Source organism: Kwoniella dejecticola, chromosome 7, assembly GCF_000512565.2.
Source record: "Kwoniella dejecticola CBS 10117 chromosome 7, complete sequence".
NCBI lineage: Eukaryota > Fungi > Basidiomycota > Tremellomycetes > Tremellales > Cryptococcaceae > Kwoniella > Kwoniella dejecticola.
Genome location: NC_089307.1, coordinates 1,476,133 through 1,492,014, shown reverse-complemented (window position 1 = coordinate 1,492,014; position 15,882 = coordinate 1,476,133). Strand labels below are relative to the sequence as shown.

Sequence of the window (15,882 nt, the reverse complement as noted above, 5' to 3'; positions counted from 1 at the left end):
TATACATACTTTTGGTGCATGTGGTGTGGCATGATGAGTAACAGGGAACGGATGTCCACTATGCTGACTCTGAAAACCTGAGGAAGCGAAAAAGTGAGAAAAAGCGGAACCGTAAAGGGAGTGTCGGCTATATATCGAGCAAGAGCTGGGCTCCACATGAACGAGCGATAGATGATTCCTGTCGTAGGACCAAGGTGGTGATCGAGTCCGGACAAACAGATATATGGCGAGATCCAAGTGGTACGATTCAAAACGTTTGCAAACGATCTGTCGGTGTTTCGATGAATGATATTGAGGTTTAAGACGATTTCCATCTGAGTCAGATGATAGACGATGTCAGTCAAAATGCGGAAATTCTTGAGCAGAAGGGTAACTTACTTCAGGTGTTTCTCGTAAAATTGTAACACCTGCTCAAGCATCGGTCAGCCTCGAACTCTTGTGCAAGAAAATATGCAGTTGAAAGCAACACAAAACATACCTTCTGAGGACATCTCTTGTATGCCAGTTCTGTTGGCACAGCTACCTTCTCTCCTCCGACCCTTCGGCTCGGAACACCAATATCAGTCATTTGCTCGACATGGCACTCAATTCAGAGGGACGCATTGGCTCACATGGTCATATAGATGGTCAATTCGTTCCTGCTACTCCTCTCGATGGTATCAACGCTAATAATCGTATCCTCCCAATCTGGCACATCTTCATATTTCGCTGTCGAGTCAACATGGCTGATTTCATACGTCGGGAACTCTTCCTCGTCTTCATCATCTTGTTGCTTAACGGATTTCCTGGAGTTGCCATTAGTCCGGGCTGCTGATTTCTTCTGGGAGGTTGGGACTGGTGTGGAAGATCCCCCGGCTGATGGTCTATCTCGTTTCTTAGACTGCGAGGTGGGAGCTATCGGTTGTTTGGGTTTGCCGGACCAGTATCGAGTGACAATATCGCCTGCATGGGCTCTGCGATGGTGAACGAAAAGTTGAAGTGTCAATACAATTGGCTCTCGCGCACGAAGTCAGGCTATGAGAGAGGATGTTTTGCCTTGATAGTGGTGGAGATCACGCACACATGTTCTTCTGGCTCCCATGTGTTGTGTTCTGGTCCGTATCCTTTCCATGATACGAGGTCTAAAATGAGGAGTCAGCTATTGCGATAATTCGATTGGCATGCAGCTGCGCTTACACTCGTATTTGCCCGCCTGATTACCCTATGGGCATCGACACAAACATACAGAACAAATAGCTATGTCAGCTGTGACATCCACAGACCACTTCGGGAGAGTGCAGGAGACCCCTGCTTACCTTCTTCTGCTTATGGTCAATGATAGCTTCTACCTCGTACTCCCCCTCGCCCTCTTCTTCATCCTCCTCCTCTTCTTCGTGGCCATCTACGACCTCATCTACTTCCATCTCTTTTTCTGCTGATTTGGACTTTCGGCCCGACATGCTTTCCAAGTGAATCTGCTGTGGCTCGACCAATTCGTCCTTTGTCGCGCTCACGTCCGGGTCGTCTTTGGATTTACTACCTGGCGATGTGAATGGCAATAACTTGGAAAGAGTCGAGAGCAATCCGCCTGAGTTGGTCTGTTCGGCTGAAGGCGGAGTTCTCGGACGTGAATCACTTGAGGTGTCGGGAATGGTGTATACTCTGGCTCGAGCCCCTTTAGATGTGCAGGCTGCTTGCTTGATTGATAGGTTGGTATCTCAGTATAGATGAAAGGGATTGCTACGAGTAACTCAACTACAGTAATGTTGACTGACCCACCCCGAGTCCCAAAGTGCATAAGCCCATGCCATGTTCATCATTACGGTACGCGAATATTTCTGATGTGTATTTACTGTAATTTATATCATAACCCAGTAGATTACATTATCACGACACGCGCTCGGATCGATGATAATTAATCTCGAAGACACGAACAATTCAACCATTGAGCATTACCTAAATTCTATAAACTTCTTCCATAATTCGACCCCTCTCTAGCTTCCTGCAGCATCACTCAGAAGAAGTTCAAGGAGGATAAAATGGCCGCTGCGACTGCTTCTGCCCCGACGGGCATGTCTGATGGCTCTTTCACCGACAAGGTCAGTCAGCCAGCTAGCTTACTCAAATCAAGGTCTTGGAAGCTTTCAGCTGATGTATAGGTATCGTGCTTTAGGGGAAGCCAACGGAAGTCCGACTGTCCAACATGAACGCTGCTAAAGGTAATTTGAGCGATGGATGGTCGTCAGACAATGCGTGCAAGCTAACCTTTACTTTTTTAGCCGTTGCTGATGCCGTTCGAACGAGTTTGGGACCTAAAGGAATGGACAAGATGGTGAGTCAGCTTTTACGTTCGAGATGATGCTCTTTGAGCAACTCTGGCTCACCTGCTGAAACATGTAATAGATACAAACCTCGACTGGAGAAGTAGTGATCACTAACGACGGAGCTACTATCTTGAAACACATGGCAGTCCTTCATCCTGCTGCGCGAATGGCGAGTTAGCTATCCACTTCTTAGACGGGAAAAAAGCTGATTCCGCTTCGTACAGCTTGTGGAATTATCGCAAGCGCAAGATATCGAAGCAGGAGACGGAACGACCAGTGTAGTCGTCTTAGCGGGAAGTTTGCTTAGTGCAGCTGAGAAACTGCTTAACCAAGGTGAGCTAAAGTCAAGATGTCCCCATCCAACACTAGCTCATAACATGTGTAACAGGTATACATCCTACAACGGTCGCTCAATCATTCCAGAAAGCAGCTACGAAAGCCGTAGAGTTCTTGGATGACATGAGCATCCCAGTGGATCTCAATGACAGGGAGAGTCTGCTCAAAGCAGCTAGAACAAGTTTGAACTCCAAGGTTAGCTGGACTGTTCGAAGCGTCGCGAGGCCCAAGCTGACCATGGCATATGTACGCACCATGTAGATCGTCTCCCAGTACTCCTCTACCCTCGCCCCTATCGCCGTATCAGCCGTCACTCGACTCGTATCGTCCTCATCGAGCAACGTGGATTTGAGGGACATCAGGATAGTAAAGAAAGTCGGAGGTACCATTGACGATACCGAATTAGTGGAGGGTCTGGCTTTGAACCAGATCGCTATGAGCAATGCTGGAGGTCCAACAAGGATGGAGAAAGCTAAGATCGGTTTGATCCAATTCCAACTCTCAAGTCCTAAGCCAGATGTGAGTGTTGAGTGCTCTTTCTTTTGCTTCCCCTCTGTGACGACCACAACTCAGCTTCAGGCCTCAAGATTGAGCATCAAGCTGATAGATGGACCTGTGTGCGTGTAGATGGATAATCAAATCGTAGTTAATGATTACCGACAAATGGACAAAATCCTCAAAGAAGAAAGACAATACCTCCTCAACCTGTGTAAACGCATCAAGAAGACCGGATGTAATGTCCTTCTTATCCAAAAATCCATCCTCCGAGATGCCGTCACGGATTTGTCATTACATTTCCTAGCCAAGTTGAAGATCATGGTCATCAAGGATATAGAGAGGGACGAGATCGAGTTCATCAGCAAATCCACAGGTGCCAAGCCCGTGGCAGACATAGATGCGTTCACCGAAGATAAGCTCGGATCGGCTGAATTGGTCGAGGAACACAGTCAATCAGGAGCCAAAGTTGTCAAAGTTACAGGAGTGAAGAACCCGGGTAAAACGGTGTCGGTAGTTTGTACCGGTGCGAACGATCTGGTTTTGGAGGAAAGTGAAAGGTCGTTGCATGATGCTCTTTGTGTAGTCAGGTGTCTAGTCAAGAAGCGGTGAGTCCGGTGGAATGTCACAGCTCTTTTCATGTTTCATGTCTGCTTTTTCGTATTTCAACTTGTGGTCTCGTATCATCCGTTGCTTGAATGACGGTGACTGATACTGGTTGGCTTCGCTATCTTCAGAGCTCTCATTGCAGGAGGAGGAGCACCCGAGATAAACGTCTCTCGACTCTTAACGGAATACGCCCATACGTTGAAAGGAAAAGAAGCATACTGTTTCCAATCATTCGCCGAAGCTCTCGAAATCATCCCTACCACCCTGGCGGAGAACGCAGGATTGAACCCGATTGCCATCGTCACTGAGCTGAGGAATAAACATGCTTTGGGAGATAAGAATGCAGGTATCAATGTGAAGAAGGTGAGTTGAAGCTGTATGACTATGATGGCTAGGATCATTATAATTGGTCCAAAGCCCCAGAGATGGAGATCGATTGATTGACGGACCTCCAATTCTTCCCTTCTTCTGTGATCATAGGGCATCATCTCGAATATCTTGGAAGAGAACGTCGTGCAACCTTTGCTGGTATCTACCAGTGCCCTGGAACTGGCTACTGAGACGGTAGCTTTGATCCTGAGGATCGACGATATCCAGGTGAGCACAGCTGTTGACCAAGTATACCTTGCAAGAAGGAATCCAGCTGACTGTTTTTCTCTTTTTCAAGTTCACACGATAAGTCGGTTCTGGAGGAATGTAGTATGAGATTTAGATAACATGGCATAGGATTGACTTGCACCATGTAGATAATGGCACAAGAATGCATACAACCAAAAGTCGTCGAGCATTGGTTAAGCTGCCATCGAAATTCTCACAATATTTGCATTGCATCATCCAAAAATTACATGATCATTAAGAAGAACGATTATTGGAACTCGGTCGATAATGTCTTTCGTATCGTACAGTGCATCTATACAAGCTGCTTCTTCTTCTTTGGCTTGCTCTTAAATATTTATGCCTATGTCTTGCAATCTCCATTATCACCGCCCACGTCGTTCCCTTTACCCCCGTCATTCTCGACATGTCTCATTGGTTCGCATCTCGTATTTCATCTCCTTTTCCGGTCTAAGCGTACCAACCCTGCCAAAAACATCAGCCACAGCTATGACCTAGGTAGCCGCATTCTCTACGATCGCCAGCTGACGAGTGAGCAGTACGATACTCACATTATACGGCATCCCGCGACCGTACATCATCAATTGACTCCCTGGCATATTGTTGATTCCCATACCGCCGCCCATCATGCCCATGCCCATGCCGTATGCGTCTGGAGCCGATTGTCGATAAGCATGTTCAATACTGCGGGGCAGCGGAAGAGGTATGATTATTTATGTAGAGGCAGATGCGTTAATATGAAGTCGAGTCGGAGTACAGTATGTTCATAATTCAAGATGGAGGGTTGATATTACTTGTCAGCTTGCTTTCCTTCCTTTGATTTGTTTGAGACTTCAGACTTCATACTTCGGGATTCAGTTCAAGGAATCCCGCTCACCGATGAGCATCTTCAAAATCGTCGACAAAATTTGCAGCTGGAGGCGCCTTTTGACGTTGGCATCAATATGAGATCAGATATTCGAGTGATCAGCTCGCAATGCTTTTCCTATTTCAGGCGGGGACCAATAGAGGAGAGTCGAGACATACACCATATTGTCCCATCATCGGGTCAACCATCCTGTATACTATTTCGTCAGCTGCCTTTCTCAGTATGGACCCAAGTCAAAACACAGCTGAAGGCTCACCCCGGGTATCCTCTTTGATCGCAGATATAGTAACAATCTGATCAATACACTGCTTCTTCTTGTTTCGTGCCTGCTCACTTCGTACAGTGGGGCGTGGAATTTGAGATGCTAGTAGAACAGCTGAACTCACCCATAGCCACCGTACCCATACATACTGTACCTGCAATATCAGATCTGATACCCAAATATACGCTACAACGATGAAGCAGTAATCAGGGAAGTAATGCACTCACCCTCCATACCTCGGCATCTGACATCACACAGACTCATCAGCTCTGTAACCTTCGTCAGGCTGTCAATAGAGGACATGATGAATGACAGTAACTCACTCCATAACCCATCATACCCATGCCACCGCCCATTCCATATCCCATCCCCATAGGATTCATCCCCATCCCACCCATTCCTCCCATGCCGCCCATGCCCATCATGGAGGGATACATCAGGCCATAACTCATCATCGGATTCCCGTAGAACGCCTTCTCGTCATTATCCGCAGGATGATCGGGTTTCAGCCGCGAAGGAGGTTTAGGAGGTTGTTTGGATTTCGGATTCGGATTTTCCAATTTCCATTTGGCCGAATACAGTTTGATCCCATGAGGAGGTTTCGGTAATTTGTTGGAATCATTTATGGGGTATGGAGTCGTGTAATAATCATTCCAGTACGTCGCATCATTTTTACCCGTAGCCCCGTCAATCATATCGTGGGGAAGGGGATTAAGAGTGGGATTGGGTTTTCGTAGTAACAAGGAATGGTATGGACGTTTTTTGTGGCCCGCAGGAGGAGGTGATATGGGTCGTTTGATCCGTGTACGATTATCGGTATTAGGATGGTCGTGTAGTGAGGTTTCGTTGGTTTGGCGAGGTGGTAAGAAACGTACGTTAGTGTCTTTCATCTTGCTGTGCTCGATGATTACGATGAAAGGGGTTAGGGAAAAAGAGAAAGAGAAAGAAAGTCAAAGCAATAGGAAAGGAGAATTATCGTTTGAGTAGGTAGGTAGGTTGGTAGGGAACGATCAATATCAGTGATAATGAAAATGAAAGTACACTGACCATGATGATATGTTAATTGTGATTTGATGCGAATTGGTTCAAGATCTGGTTCGATTCGATTTGACTGGTGTCTGTAGTCAAGGTGCTGTTGAGCGCGTGCAGATGCTAGAGCAATGCTAGGATAGGTCGAATGTATTGGAGAATGATATGAAAGTGATCGATTGATATCACCTGGGCAGACTTATCTTAATCCTTAAGGAGGTTTGATGTCAATTCGCCGCTCGGTTCACTCGGACTGTTGCACCGTACTAGCCGTCGTCACGTTTCGTTTCGTCTTGTTTGGCTTCGTTATCCCTTGGCGCTTTGACCCTTGATGGATCGTTCGGGTTGACCTTGATTAGCTACTGAAGTGTCGTACTAGCAAATCGTGATCTGCGCAATTCGGATTTAAGGTTGGGCTGTGCCGGGCGGCCGGGATACTGACAAGATCCGATCAAAGTAAGCTTGAGTGAGTTGATTTATCAGTTTGAGTCTTGTGGGCAAGTGGTAGAGAAAGAGAAAATGGAAATGAAAATGAGGGGGAGGTTCAGCTCTTCTTATATATCAATGATCGACGGGGCGTTTTTGAGAGATGCTTGAGAGTTGGCCGAGATGATTGATATCTTGATGATTAGCTGCGAATAGTGAGTTGTGTGGTATTACACAGTTTGTCCTTATATTTGTCTTGAGTATCGACATATCTCATACTCGTTGCGCCATCTTGCATGGAGGACCAATGCTGATGATCAGTGACCAGCGAGAACAATAAGGCTAGCGAATATGCCGTCACAGTATTGAATGTCAGACAACGATACCCCGGGAGCTCCTTCTTTTTGTTGTTCTGCAACCATGATTAAGCTGACTTGCTCCGTTACAGAGACAAAGGAGAACATTGCTTTTGCAGGATATCAGACAAGCATGTATCCCTTTGTCCGTCATTGTTATTGTTTAAGTCCTAGGGTGGTAAGGGCTCTGATCGTACTTGTGTTACACACACACAAGCAGGGTCCTTTATGACGTCGTACTATCGGGTATGTGAGCCGTGCGGCCGCGACTGTCGGACACCGTGCTGGATTGTCATACCGAGACGAACCTCTCTTGATTCTCAGGAAGAGATGTCAGATGTCATAGTCTGAGTGATCAACCTTCTGCCTTCGCGGAGTCACAAGCGAAGTCGACGTGGACATGCTAAACAATACAGTGACCAGACCGGACTATGCGGCGCGAACCAAACAAAAGACTCGCTCGACAACGAAGACGAAGATCGTCGAGGTGCCACACAGCAGTCATCCTCCTAATTCCGATGACGGCCTTTGAGGTAATTACGTACGACCTCGTGTTTCGGTGGCGGTCAATAGCCAAGACCGGCACGGCTGAAATGACATGGATAGGATTGAATTCGTACACAGCCTCCACTCGAGGTGCACAGAGACATGAGGACGAGCACTTTGAATTATCATGAGCTGACGATATAACCCATCATTGACCGTACAACTGTGCATCGACCCTTCTTTCCTTTGACTTGCCACTCGTCTCTTCAAGATCGAAAGCACTTAGCTGTTTCTCTCCATCGCAGCGACAGCACGAGCTACGAGCCGCTGAGGGAGTCAAGCCGTTCCAAGATGACTCTGCGAAATACCTCGGGCAAATTCTCGCTCTCCAACTTCGGACGTAAAGTATCCGGAGCAGTCGAACCCAACTCCCCAACTCGTTCAACCAATAACAACAACAACAATATCAATACCAGTGGAGGTCCCCGATACTCGGATGACGAGTCTCCGTCCAGAGAGACTCACAGTGGGAATGGAGCCGGGTTCGATGGGTTCGGGAAGAAGCTGAAAGGGACGCTGGCGCATCAGAGTATATTACCTGGACTGGGAAACAAGGATATGAGGGCTTTGCAAGAGTATGTTCGTTTCATCCACTCGACCGTACAGCCGTACTCAAGTAGCCTCTCGTACTGAGCCTGAAAAACAGTAAGGGGTAAGCTGACTTCCTTGGGAATAGTATAATCACAACGGAGAAAGGGGTTATGCAAATGGCCGAGAAATTAGCTGCTGGTGAGTCAGCCGTTACTTCCGTGATCTCGAAGTCGAGAGCTGACGGTGTGTATGCATCACCATAGATAATCAAAAAGCTTCTGCATCGTTACCGCCTTACGGTGTTCAAGAAGGACCAGACTTGCAAGATATCTTGACCCAATCATCTAATCTCCTGAGCCAGCTCACTACGGCTCTGACGATATTCGCGAATCACCAAGGCAACATGCGATCGTGCTTGAAACGAATCCGAGAAAGGGAAGAATTGTTGATGGATCTCAGGAGTCGAAGGAGGAATACGGGGAATAAAGCTGATCAAGCCGAGAGGAAGTTGGCCAAAATGGGTCCGGAGAATAAACAATTACCACAACAAACTGAATTGTTAGAGAAACTCAGATTGGATATGAGGAATATGGATCAGGATATCGTCACTGAAGAGACTAAGATCGGTGATTTCAAGAGACAGTGAGTGGTGGACTAGTTTCATGACTACGGCAATCGCAGGTCACAAAACTACACTCTCCGCTTCGCGATATCGATGCAGGCGACTTCCGCTCGCGTAGGTTCGGGTAAAGCTGATATGCGATGATTTACCTCTAGAGTAATCAAGGAAGCCCTCTCGCTCAAATTTGGTGGTCTTGAAGAACTCGGTGAGAAAATGTGTATCATCGGCGAACTCGGTAAATTACTTCTGGAAGAAGTGCCTTTAGAAGAAACTCCCGTCGGGTATGGAAGAGCACCTTACACTGGATATGAGAAGACTGAGAATGCAGTGAACGAGGCTACGCGATGTGTAAGCTGCGCCTGACTCAAACAACCAGGTATCAAAGCTGACAAGTGCTTGAACAGCTGTCGACTGTCCAATTCCATGCCAGTAACAGTGCACCTAAACCACCTGGATTACCAGATCCACCTTTCGGCCAAGCATTACGACCACCATCTTTGCCCCGTGAACGGGAAGAACCCAATGTGGCTGCCGCAGAGGAATATGCAAATTACCCAGGAAACGTAGCCTCGCCAGACCATAAAGGCAAAGGACGGGACTTTTCCCTGGATACCGCCGATCCGTATGGCGGAATCACTCATAACCCTTACGACACGGCTCAGAATCAACAGCAATCGCATATCTACAGTGACTTTGGCGGACACCGAAGGCAGACTCAACCTGGCGAAGTTATGTTCAATCACGATGATCACCGTGATTCAATCCCGCAATTACCGCCGGTAGCCGGCGGGGCTACACCCGGACCATCAGGCTTAGCTGAACCCCAAACACCTAATGATGAAGCGGAACATGGCTACGAGTACGAGCAGCAGAAAGCGATGGACGCTGAAGAAGCATGGAAGAAGTTGGAAAAGGAGGAACAAGCCTGGAAAGAAGCTGCTGAGAGAGAAGACCTGGAAGTAGACACATCATCGGGTTTACCTAATCCCCATGCTCAAGCTGGGGCGCTTGAAGGTGCACACGGAATCGCGGAAGGTGGGAATGGGAACTTGAAGAGTCCATGGGAACCTCTCAATGTCAAAAGGGGAAACACGCCCGAACCATATCCGCCCGCTGCCACTCACCAATACCCAGGCGAGAAAGGAAACACCAATACCAACCCTGTTGCGAGATTCGGTTTAGGACAACCGGTTGACATCCCCTCATCCTCCGCCAATACTGCTTCGTTCCCGGCTCCAGTAGTAAATAACGACGTCGTTACTTCTCCCACTACACTTGATATACCCCCTGTAGGCAGACCAGGGCTCACACCGGCTCATAGCGAATTCTATACACCTACAGAAACACTAGATAGAGATCCATTAGCAAGTCCACCCATAATTCCTGCAGCCAGCGCCAGCGGTAGTGGGGGTGGAAGTGGAGGTAGAATATCTGCGGCGGCTTTTAGAAAAGGAACGAAACCGCAACCTCGAGCGAGTCTTGATCCGGAGAACGACGGTTCGTACACCCCTTCAGGCGATAGTGATTCTACATCGAGAATGATTCGGAGATTACCTATCCCGCCGATGTCCCCTTCTCTTGATTCGAACCGAGCAGGAGCAGGCGCTGGAGCAGCTGGAATTGCTCTTCCTGCTAGTCCTGCACCAGGAGCAGAGAATTCGTTTGAAAGTGGGAGATTCGATAATCCCACGAACCCTCAACAACATCATCAACCACCGGCTAGCCCGCCGCCTGGGTATCAGCCTGAAGATAGCTTGAGATAGGCGGCGTGCAGATATAGGCACGATGAGTAGGATATCAAATAGAAACGCTTCGGGTATTGAGCTGTGGAGAAGAGTACCAAGCGGCGTATAGGAGCTGAGAGTAGATTATACCTTTAGATGAATTTATACCTGTTTATACTGAATACATTTTAATGCATGTCCCATACATATGTATCCATTCGAACGGACGTGTGTCACAGTCTCGGTACAAGTGAAGTATGCACTCTGCAGACATTGGCTTTCCCACGGTGTGTATTTGTGCCACTAGTTTATCTAAATCAAATTGGGACCTTCAACTTTTTTTGGATGCGCTTTCCTTTGTCCAACCTGACTTATTCCGAGTCGACTTCTTCCTCTGCCTCGACCAAAATCATAGATACGAAGGACAGACGCAAGTCGGAAGACAATTCTTCAACACGCAGTCTTCAACCATATTCCGAAGCGCACCCGCAACCGCAATTGCTCTCATCTCTACTCCTACTCGACTGGCTGCCAAATCACTCGGAGTACGAGCGTTCGTCTCAATCTCAGGGAAGACCTGCCTCTCATACACTAAAGCGCAAGTCAGAGGAACCTTCGGTCTCACACACACCTATACCTATACCTATAGGCAATTCAGTACGACCACGATGGCGAACTTAGCCCCCGCTTCAGCAATCCCCGAGGCCTATCAACTGCCCACCTTGGCTGCCGCAACTAAGAAGATCGAAGGATGCGACCTGACCAGATCACCGGTGGACCACTTCAGGCTGGCCGTGGCTACACTCGTAGCTGAGGCGTTCGAGGAGCCGGTGGAGAAGATATACCCTGCCACGGAGCTCGGAAAGAAGAACGTCGATATTAGCGTTGCGATTGTTAGGTTCAAAAAGGGGAAACCGGCGGATCTGAAAGTGTGGGCTGATAAGGTCATTGATAATGTGAGTGTGTTTGTTCTCCATCGTCGCTGTCAATGACATTACGATTATCCCATTGGCTTTGCTATATGCTTTCATCGGAAGAAAACAGGGAGGCGAAATCGTGTGAGATGGAGCACTGTGCTGATCACAGTCCGCTTTCGCTTTGCAGTTCAAACCCTCGGCATACCTTTCTTCGGTTTCTACGCCAGATAACAAGTTCCTCTATTTCCAATTTAAGTGAGTCCCCCACGCCCTCAATACCTGATTTTAAAGGAAGACTAAAATGTGTGACTTTTTGGTCGTCTACGACTGCAGCAAAGACTCCTTCAATTACCACCTCCTCCGACATATCACCCTAACATCCGAAGCTGCTCTCGCTAACCCGACAGACCCGACGCTTTCGTACGGTACCACGACCGAAGGAAATGGGAAACACATGTTGATAGATTTCTCTTCGCCGAACATCGCGAAACCGTTCCATGCTGGACATCTCAGAAGTACGATCATCGGGACGGTGATCAGTAATTTGTATGAGGCGAATGGGTGGAGAGTTACTAGGTTGAATTATTTGGGTGATTGGGGAACACAATATGGTGAGTGATGGTGGGCTCTCATCTTTTCGGTTGGAAGTAGCAATCCTTCAAAAGTGGTACACACGAGAACGCCGGTGTCAGGTATGGGGGACAAAAGCTTCATTTAAGTGTCGAGTTGAAGTTTCATGTTTTTACTGACTGCTTCGTTCTCTTATCTGCAGGTCTCCTCTCAATCGGTTTTGACAGGTACGGCAACGAAGAAGAACTCTTACAAGATCCCATTCACCACCTTTTCCAAGTCTACGTCAAGATCAACAACGCCAAAGCGGAGCAGAAAGAACGACTAGATGCCGGTGAGACTATACCTGAGGAAGAGCAAATCCATCACCAAGCTAAGAAGGTATTTAAGGATATGGAAGATGGTGAGTTCGAGTGGGACGCAAAATATGGCCAAGTCCGGAACGATGGACTCAAGCTGATTGCGATGCATGATACAGGTGAACCAAAAGCGATTGCCCAATGGGCTAGATTCCGGGACCTTTCTATCGAAAAGTTAAAGGGTACATACGAGAAACTGAACGTTAAATTTGACGTCTACTGGGGTGAATCTCAGGTATCAACCGAATCTATGGACCGAGCTACCAGGATAGTACAGGAGAAGAACTTGACTTGCGAGGATAGAGGGGCATTGTTGGTTGATTTGACAAAGTTCAAGATGGACAAAGCTATCATCAGGAAAGCAGGTCAGTGACGTAGGCAATATCAGCATTTGTGGTCCACATGAGCGTATAGCTGATGGCGCTCGCTGTTGACGTGCACAGACGGTACTACGATTTATCTCACTCGAGATTTGGGAGGTCTTCATGACAAATACGAGAAATACAAATTCGATAAACACATCTACGTGGTACAAGCAGCACAATCATTACACTTCAACCAGCTTTTCAAGACCGCCGAACTGATGGGTGAACCATACGCCGATAAATTACAGCACATTTCTTTCGGTCTTGTCAGGGGTATGTCCACCAGGAAAGGAACCGTTGTATTCCTTGAAGATATGATTGAGGAAGCTACCGAGACGATGCACGAGCAAATGAAATCCAACGAAGCGAAATACGCTCAAGTCGAGAACCCGCTTGAGACTTCTGCTGTTATCGGAACTACTGCGGTCAAGATTCAAGATATGGCCGGTAAGAGGTGAGTTGTTGTTTTGCGCCCCGGACACGCATCAGCTTTGCAAGCAGCATCGTCGCATTGCACAGAAGCTGATTGTATTGTCTCTTGTGTCTCTGAAATTGCGCAGGATAAACGATTACGATTTCGATATCAAGCGATGTACATCCTTCGAAGGCGATTTCGGACCTTTCATCCAATACTCTCACGTCCGATTATGTTCCGTCCAACGAAAGAACCCCAACGTTCCCGTTCCTGTATCCGTCAATGAGATCGACGTCTCCCTATTGAACGAGCCCAAGATAAATGATATCTTGTACCAATTGGCCCTGTACCCTACGGTAGTGAAGAATGCTTACACGTACTCGGAACCCTCACAATTGGTGACGTGGTGTTTCAAGATCTCGCACCTGGTCGGCACGGCGTGGGAGACGGTGAAAGTCTCTGGGGCGGATGAAGAGACGGCAAAAGCGAGATTGTTCTTGTATATCCAGACTAGGGTCGTGTTGGCTAATGCTATGAGGTTGTTGAGTCTGACTCCTATTGAGCGAATGTAGATTGCAACACCCCTCACGCATGTGATTCAGTATACTTCGTATATAGATACATGTTTACCCATACAGTAGATGCATTGCATGTCCTGCATCTGTAAATGACGGCTGATATTAGCGATGACTCGCTCGGCTAATAAGAGAGGTTAATTTCTGGGCTGAGACTTGGCGTTCATCTGAACGTCAATTCGGTTTCTTCTTTTCGAGATTTTCGCCAGCACGAAGCAAACATCAGTATCATGCGCCATGATCTAATTCGTACTCTCCAGCGGTCTAAGTACTGCTGTGGCAACAAGAATGAGCGAGAATTCGCCGTATGTACGTATGTACATCTTAACGTACGCACGGAAGAAACCTCGCCGTCCTATTGATGCGCCCTTGATGGTACCGCGGGACTGTTGCCTTACAAGGCTCGGTAGCGAGATGATACCACGGGATGTAGTATGATCTGACTTGATTGTTTTTGATGGGACCTGATTATATCCATTCCCCCAAACCGATATCGTCCATGGACACCCGCCCGCAGTCCGCTTCAGACACCCACAAACCCAAACGCAATATTTCATCTTGTTCTGTAAACACGTTTTCCCAGAACAATCTGATTTGAGTTTGATGTGTGGGCAAACGGGCTTTGCGTCGTTGTGTGGATTTGATGGTGCGGTGCGTTGCGCCCTAGCCTAGCTACTCCTTTCCGTTGGAGATGCGATGATCGTCGGAGCGCTGAGAATCATCTGCGCTAGAAAACTCATGGTCGGTGTTGGCATTTTGTCGCATGGGTATCTCATGCAGGCGAGTCATTCGGTGCGCATCGATGTCATGAATGGATTACAGGTTGACAGATATTTTAGATAAACAGATACGTTAACCGCCAGGGACAAGGATCCACGTGGTACGAACGTACGAACAATAAATGATGCATGATTCTGATTTCGCGTTTGATACGCTTCTTTCTCTCGCTCTTATTGTTTCCCCTTCTCCTTCCTGTTCTTGATTGTCTAACATTCTATATGACAGTGCAGAGAATCGTCGACAATAAGGCTGAATTCTGACAGCGATGTAAGTCTCGCTTTTCAAAATGTGACAGGTACGAATAGTACGAAGAAGATAGCTTACAATGCCAATGACAATGACAAGATATTGACAACGGAAAAGACAATACATGCAAAGTTATTCGCGTCGACGAACAATAGGAAATTGAACAATAAGACAATGACAATGACAAATGACCACATGTATTTCTCTGCATTGTATGGATCAACCTTCAGGAGTCACGTTTCATCATACAATGATCAACTCCGACGTCTATCTGGTCCCGGCCGGTATGTTATCTTGCGTTCTATCATGACAATAACGTTCTTGAACTTGTTAGCGTCTTGAAACCGAGGAGAAGGAGATTGTTGCCCAGTTGTGAGTCCCTGAATACCCGATTACTCCAGCCTGCACAGTCATATACTGTGCGTTCAAGCTTATCATAATTATTGTTCTTCTCCTAGTCTTTGTCTTCGGACAATTATTGATTTCTTGTCGGAGCTTGACAGATAAGGACAATGATTCAGTCAGACATGATGAAACGCGGAACACTAACGGTCTCCATCTCCTCTTCTTACATTTCGCCTCCGCTTCCGAGCATCCCTTCCCCCTCTGCTCCTACCCATTCTACAAGCCTTAGATCTCCCAGATGGACAAAAAGAAAGACGCGATGGAGATGTCATTGATCGGGTCGAAGGAATGCTTCGGAATTGGGGACGGTACCTCTGCATTGTCCCTTTGTTTTAGATTCATTAGTCAAGTCAACGACAATCCCATTCCTCGTCTTCGCTCTCAAAGCTAGCGGAGTGACAAGACTACACTTCTCAGATCAAATCCTCCTCTGGCCCGTGGGCGCAAAGACAAATTCGGGCCGTGAAATTTGACAGTGGTTGTGTGTGTGTGTGTGTTTCTTCTGTGTGAGTGGCCCTGAAAAGAAGA

The 15,882-nt window shown here is 47.3% G+C and overlaps 5 protein-coding genes across 5 annotated transcripts; 3 read left to right on the top strand and 2 right to left on the bottom strand.

Annotated features, from left to right (window-relative positions):
• Positions 1–298: 298 nt before the first annotated feature.
• I303_106181 (uncharacterized protein) lies at positions 299–1,439 on the bottom strand (the record flags this gene model as incomplete). Its single annotated transcript, XM_018409483.1, has 7 exons — positions 299–314; positions 379–407; positions 479–539; positions 612–953; positions 1,061–1,121; positions 1,177–1,201; positions 1,296–1,439. The coding sequence occupies 7 exons, from the start codon at positions 1,437–1,439 to the stop codon at positions 299–301; spliced, it is 678 nt and encodes a 225-aa protein (XP_018261756.1).
• Positions 1,440–2,018: 579 nt separating this feature from the next.
• I303_106180 (T-complex protein 1 subunit delta) lies at positions 2,019–4,422 on the top strand (the record flags this gene model as incomplete). Its single annotated transcript, XM_065969323.1, has 11 exons — positions 2,019–2,078; positions 2,153–2,198; positions 2,259–2,311; positions 2,383–2,472; positions 2,528–2,636; positions 2,692–2,834; positions 2,901–3,158; positions 3,267–3,742; positions 3,872–4,106; positions 4,224–4,340; positions 4,411–4,422. 11 exons carry the CDS (start codon positions 2,019–2,021, stop codon positions 4,420–4,422), a joined length of 1,599 nt encoding a protein of 532 aa, XP_065825395.1.
• Positions 4,423–4,808: 386 nt separating this feature from the next.
• Positions 4,809–6,378, bottom strand: I303_106179 (uncharacterized protein; the record flags this gene model as incomplete). The annotated part of the gene is made up of 7 exons (XM_065969322.1): positions 4,809–4,823; positions 4,910–5,042; positions 5,236–5,282; positions 5,385–5,415; positions 5,613–5,642; positions 5,716–5,732; positions 5,812–6,378. The coding sequence occupies 7 exons, from the start codon at positions 6,376–6,378 to the stop codon at positions 4,809–4,811; spliced, it is 840 nt and encodes a 279-aa protein (XP_065825394.1).
• A 1,758-nt stretch (positions 6,379–8,136) lies between these two features.
• I303_106178 (uncharacterized protein) lies at positions 8,137–10,761 on the top strand (the record flags this gene model as incomplete). Its single annotated transcript, XM_018409480.1, has 5 exons — positions 8,137–8,420; positions 8,522–8,574; positions 8,640–9,018; positions 9,154–9,346; positions 9,403–10,761. 5 exons carry the CDS (start codon positions 8,137–8,139, stop codon positions 10,759–10,761), a joined length of 2,268 nt encoding a protein of 755 aa, XP_018261753.1.
• Positions 10,762–11,390: 629 nt separating this feature from the next.
• On the top strand, positions 11,391–13,920 carry I303_106177 (arginine-tRNA ligase; the record flags this gene model as incomplete). The annotated part of the gene is made up of 7 exons (XM_018409479.1): positions 11,391–11,678; positions 11,827–11,894; positions 11,973–12,250; positions 12,412–12,612; positions 12,688–12,933; positions 13,012–13,387; positions 13,494–13,920. The coding sequence occupies 7 exons, from the start codon at positions 11,391–11,393 to the stop codon at positions 13,918–13,920; spliced, it is 1,884 nt and encodes a 627-aa protein (XP_018261752.1).
• Positions 13,921–15,882: the final 1,962 nt, after the last annotated feature.